Genomic DNA, 6,055 nt, shown 5'->3' on the forward strand with positions numbered 1-6,055 from the left:
AAACAAATTATAAATACACAAAAAATACAAATCACAAATAAAATGAAAGTCAGCAAAAAATCTTAGTTCTGCCCCTATTTTCCAAAAATAATTTAAAACAATAACGTTCAAGTAACAAAACAAAAGAAAAATATAAACTCCTTCAGGAACAACAGCTCTTATGAATACACATTATACAATGCCATACTTCTTTAACAAACTAACTTTTGTCATTCTCTTAAACAAATACACTGAACCAGCATTTTTATAGCCACTTTCCAGATTATTCCACAGTATTATTCTTTATACACCGGTTCTTCAAATTTGTTCAAATTTAATGTTTATAAACATCTTTAGTCCCTTAAGATTATAACTTTCCCTCTTAATAAATTTTGATTGAATGTTCAAGGTAATACGTTTTTATGAGCCTTATACAAAACCTGCAAAATATTACAACCAAATTGTAAAACTTTAATCATTTCAACTGATAAAATAATGTATTTGGTGGGTGACTGTATTTTATTTGGTGATAATTCTTACAGCTCTTTTCTGTAAATTAAAAATAGGATTTGTAGTTGTTTTACATGCATTCCCCCAGACTTCAACACAGTAGATCAAGTGTGGAACAAATATTGCATTATGTAGCATAAACCATGCTTTTTCATTAATAACTCCTTGACTTTATGYAGTACTGTATTTTTATTATGTTTATGATGATTGTGATGTTTGTCTATCAAGGTTTTTGGATTTCTCTCAGTTTGATCAATTCCCTGAGGCCAGTTTGCCATGGGAGACTCTTGAAGAGGCTAGTAGTACTCCAGATCACATAGCTCCCAGAATCAGTACACAAACCCCTTCACCACATTAAGATGACCATTCTGTGGGGGGAACTCGAAATGAGTTTTTGCTTTGGATAGAAGAGACCAAGTRTCTGGAAGTCTTGTATATAAATATGTTACGATGGATCGACACATAAGGGCCTCATGAGGTCAAGTTGTTGTCTCAGTTTGTTGTTGTAAAGAAAACTTGAGAACAACAGAGCTCCTTCAATTTTCCCAGTCACTTCTCAGTAAGAGATCATCTTAATTAAAAACTTTGGCATGTGAGGCAGTGGACAAAGTGCATCCATTCATAAATGCATTAAACTGCAGACTTCAGTGGCGGATATACACACAATTATGAATTTCAATTGAAAAATATGATTCACACAAATAATCTGTGTGAAAACTACTTAAAAAATAAAAAGTAAAACGTTTGCCTATCAGTCATGAAATTGTATATAAAAAAAGCAACCAACAGATCTATCATTAAACTTTTATTTAAAGCTTTGCACTCTTTAGATTTTGGTTACATTTTTAGTTTTATTTAATTGCAGTTTTTATCTGGAGCCACCAGGAGCAGGGGTAGTGGCAGGTGTTGTAGTTGAAGCTGTTGTTGAAGCTGTTGTTATGGTTGTTGAAGCTGTTGTTATGGTTGCTGAAGCTGTAGTTGTGGTTGTTGAAGCTGTAGTTGTGGGTGTAGTTGAAGCTGTTGTTGTAGCTGTAGTTGTGGTTGTTGTCGAAGCTGATGTTGTGGTTTGAGGAAATAGAACCTTGAGGAGGATGTGATAGAGCTGGATCTGTTGTCTTCTTGAAAGCAGACCCTTGAAACAGACAAACAGCAGTCAGACATACAGCAGAGAACTCTGTCAGGAATGTCTCAGTAATCAATGCTCATGAATAGTGAACACTAACCTCATTAGAGTTAGAATCTGAACTGGAGTCAGAGCGGGCAAATAGCTGGTGCTCCACCTGGAGAAAGTTAATTATTTTACATGCTGTGCTTTTGTACATTATTAATAACTTTACCTATTTTACAGTCACTGAAAATCACAGAGTATGATACTTACAGGTTGAGCCACAATGAGACTCATGAGRCATCCAAGAACAAGTGCTGTCAGCATGGTTTCAGTGATCTGATCACCTGATGGAACAAAAGAAGAAAGAAAATGAACAAATCAAGTAAAAGTATAAAACAAACAATATTCTTCTGTAATTATCATAGAAAAACATGTATTTTTAATTTAATTACCAATGAGTCTTCGTAGTTTCAGCAGACTGTCTCACAGATGGACAAAGGAGACTTTTGTAATGTTTATCTATGTTGAAAGGCTCCTTTATAGAAGCAAAGTGTTGAGAAACTGCACTCATTAAGCAATCTTCCACCTCCTTTAAAATATGACTAATTASAGATGAATCTTACACCAGGATTACATGGATGAGTGGAACTAATTCAGTAGCTGTAATAAAGAGCACTATGGTTAAATAATTTTGTCTRGCCATTTGTATCAATTCTTCTTCAGGTAAGAAAGTGCGTGACCACTTATAGAAAAAGTTCTGTGTATTTTCTGTATTAATAAACCTCTGTAACACAGAGACAAAAAAACAAGTCTAGTGAAATAAATACATTACTTTGTGGTTTAAGCAACACCAATTATTGATTGCATCTACGCAACCACTGTCTCTGCTGCTTAGTCTGCTTTTGTTTGATGTTTATTTCACCATGAAATGGAAAACTTTTGAAATCTGTCAACAAGCTCAGCCAAGATCAGGTCAGCAAAAACATTACAGCCATGCAAACCTTCTCAATAGATGTAGCTTAACAAAATTAGTTAAACAGAAACAAAAATAAATAATACATTCAAATCTATTGATGGCAAACTTGCTGTATTGTTGTTGCCTTCACTCCTTAATCATTAAATTGGCACTGTAAGTAGAATAAGATAAAAGTGTAATAAATCAGTCTAAGGATATTTCAAATCAACTAAATCGGTGTTTGAACAAATTGAATTTTTGACATGACTGTAGTTGATGATTGCAAGAAAAAAATCCACACATTTTCTTCTTTATTATTTATGTTCATTTTGAATGTAAACAGAGTTTTAGAGGTGTTTCTTATTTATCGATTTCTTATATTTCAGATTTTACTTTATTGTTAGGTAGTAGTTTTAGAAGTTGCTGTAATTTAGGATAAGAATATGAACATGTTCTTGCATGTGGCCCAATGTAGAAAGTGAACTTCAGGCCCCAGTTTCAAATCTCTGGAATACTTAACAGATTTTCCTCAGATGAATCTATCCAGTTGTGTGTTTTCTAAAGCAGTGGTTCCCAAAGTTGGGGTTTTAACCCACAGTGCACATCAACCCCTGAACATCAAGGAGAGGTCCTGAAATTAATTCTGTTAATTCTTTTTTTAATGACTACTTACATTTTTTTACTTTAGTTGTTCCAAAACAGTTATGTTAGAGTACTTTAAAAGAATAAAACTGGTGTAATGAAAAGTGTTATTTTGCGCTTGTTTGTTTGACCTGATACCAATCAAAAATAGGGGAATAGGTATCTCTTGTGGTCATTTTGTAGGTCAAAAGCTAAAATAGGACCTCTGTTATAAACAACAGAACAGGAAGAGAAAAAGATGCAAAAACATTGTCTTCTCATATGTTGCTGAAGTGATGAGAAACTTAAGAGGATTTTTTGCAGACTTTTTACATATTAAACAAAGAAAAAATAAAAATGTATCCTGACAGACCAGTTTTACCCTCTGCACCGATTTTTTTTAAATTAACTATTTAAACGTCTGAGCTCAGGAAAGACACAAAATTATTATAGAAAGTAAAAATTACCAGAGAAAACATTTACATTGAAAATTTTTATTCTGAGAGCTAATTGTTTATAAGATTATGTGAAGTGGCAGGTGTGATGACAGATGGAAACAATCTGGCATTCAGTGAGTTTAAGGAATTCATTGTTGGCTCATTTTAATAAATGCACAAACTGTACATGGACAATGTAAACAAATAGTAGGGCAATGATGAGAAGTGCCCGACGGACGTGACTGAAATGAGGCCTCAAAAGGAATTTTTGTGTAGAAGACCTTAGAGCTTTGAGCTGACGTTTTGCCACTCTTTTGCTTTTGTTGTAATATTGAGCCTTAATGGGTTGATTCAAACTCTTATTGGATGTGGCATTATGTCGTCATTAAAAGCTGATTTAAAGGCTGACTGTAAAGGTGCATTGCATTGTATTGAGTTTTGTTTTTGCTTCTCATGTAACTTTAATGAAGCAGAAGCATGACATTGTAAAGAGAGATGTACTTTAACAGCTACAGAACTTATGAACAGGAACATCTGTGCTAAAATTGTAGGGTTCTAGTCAAGGGGAAACTCGGGGTTTGTGGTGAACAACAGATCCAGACTGACAAACAGGTGATGGCTAACCAACTGGACGTTGTGGTGGATGGGAAACTACATAAGAAAATACTCGTGACATATACTATTATCCCAAGTCACAAGTTTAATTTCACTTTCATTTATTTTCATGTAGTTTTGAGACTTTTGCATTTTTGCCTAATGTTTTTTTTTTTCATTTGTTTGATCTGTTCTTGTGTGTTGTACAAAACTAACCGGAAAACCATAACCAATTAATTTAATTAGGTTAAAGTGTTTGATTGATTAATTTCTCTAGCTTACGCATGACAATTCATCTGAAAGTAATTTGTATGTTATATGATAGAAGTAAAATGAATTTGTTGTAAGTTGTCAATGTTTCATCAGTGTTTAAAAATAAATTACATTTCGGACAAGATTGCTAGAGTAAAAATTACACTTTTTTTCTTTCTTTCATTATTTATTTAGTACATAAACAAAGTCAAGATTTTTGGAAGTGCTTCAGATTTTACTTCATGGTTAAGTAGTAGCTTTAGTAGTTGATGTAGTTGTTGGTGTAGTTGTGGTTGTAGTTGGAGTGGTAGTTGTAGTMGTAGGTGYAGTYGTGGTTGTAGTTGGAGTGGTAGTTGTGGTTGTAGCTGTTGTACTAGTAAGTCGTTGAATGAGGAGGTTCCAAAGGATCTGCGTATATGGGTTGAACCTGTTGGGGTACCAGCGGAACTGCAGGAAAATCAGCATTATTGTCAGAACTCTCACAGGATTTTATCAGTCACCGATGTTGATAAATTTATTTCATTATAGAGAAGAGAAAAGAAAACCTCTCACCTCACGAGAGCTAGAGCGATCAACTCGCTGGGCTACCTGCTGGTCCTCCTTCATCTGTTAAAAGTAAACAAGTTGCCATTTCTGAGGTTAAAATACTAGATCACAAACCTTACATTTAAGAGATGGATCAATGCATTTACTTTGACTTTTGTTGCAAGTGTAAAATTTGTGTTTTGTGCCGAAAATGTTAAACAATGATTGGAAGTAGTTGAAAGTTCCAAACTAATTGTGATTTCACCCAGAAGCAATATTTATAGCAGAGTTTATCAACATATTTTTAAAAATAGCAAGTATGATAAATTGGCACTTACAGATTGAGCCACAACGAGGCTCAGGAGGCATCCTAGAAGAAATGCAACCTTCAGCATGGTTTCAATTATCTCACCTGTTGGAACCAAAATAAAGCTTTAGTCCATAAGTGGACAATTTATCAGTAATTCAAATTCAAAAGAGATCCACCATACAGTCATATAATTACCGTCAAGTCTTCTCTGCTTCAGTGAAGATGAAGTGTTTGTTGTAAAGTGAATTGTTGGACGACTCTTTTGTATAGGTCCTGACGCCCAGTTATTTAGCAACTCTGTAGAAAACCTTCCACCTCCACATCTCAGTGACGGAAGTAAGGGAGTAATGACCYGTRGTAATCAGCAGYGGAAACCACAGCAGGACAAGCCAAKACAAATGGATGAAATCGGTCTTAACGAGGAACAACATGTTAATTCAGTTTGGCCAACTGGTAAACAAAAACAACATGTGAACACACCTGGGTTTGTGATTACAAATCCAGTGACTGAGGTTTTGAAACAAACATCTACTGGCGTTTGCAGTTTCTGAYCATTTTCACTTTCTTGTACCAAGCAGTACACTCCAAACAAAATATTGATTTAATTAACATCATGATCTGAGTACATGTAATGGGAAAATTTCTTTGGAAATGACATCTGTTGTAATTACAAGTTGTTCTTTTTAAAACAGTAGTGTAACTTTATACTGAGGTCTAGGCTTTGACTGGACCAAACTCAGAATTTTCTCCAAGCACTAGATCTC

The 6,055-nt window shown here is 34.4% G+C and overlaps 1 protein-coding gene and 1 long non-coding RNA gene across 2 annotated transcripts; both read right to left on the reverse strand.

The window, feature by feature from the left end:
- Positions 1-1,510: 1,510 nt before the first annotated feature.
- On the reverse strand, positions 1,511-1,940 carry LOC106517117 (uncharacterized). Its single transcript, XR_001310160.1, has 3 exons — positions 1,868-1,940; positions 1,713-1,769; positions 1,511-1,621 (listed from the first exon to the last, which is right to left on the reverse strand). It is a non-coding gene; the product is annotated as an uncharacterized LOC106517117 (long non-coding RNA).
- Positions 1,941-4,639: 2,699 nt separating this feature from the next.
- Positions 4,640-5,388, reverse strand: LOC106517118 (cell wall protein DAN4). Its single transcript, XM_014007829.1, has 3 exons — positions 5,320-5,388; positions 5,009-5,062; positions 4,640-4,903 (listed from the first exon to the last, which is right to left on the reverse strand). The coding sequence occupies exons 1-3, from the start codon at positions 5,374-5,376 to the stop codon at positions 4,703-4,705; spliced, it is 312 nt and encodes a 103-aa protein (XP_013863283.1). The 5' UTR covers positions 5,377-5,388; the 3' UTR covers positions 4,640-4,702.
- Positions 5,389-6,055: the final 667 nt, after the last annotated feature.

The sequence above is a fragment of the Austrofundulus limnaeus genome, unplaced genomic scaffold (genome assembly GCF_001266775.1).
Source record: "Austrofundulus limnaeus strain Quisiro unplaced genomic scaffold, Austrofundulus_limnaeus-1.0 Scaffold45, whole genome shotgun sequence".
Classification (NCBI taxonomy): Eukaryota; Metazoa; Chordata; class Actinopteri; order Cyprinodontiformes; family Rivulidae; genus Austrofundulus; species Austrofundulus limnaeus.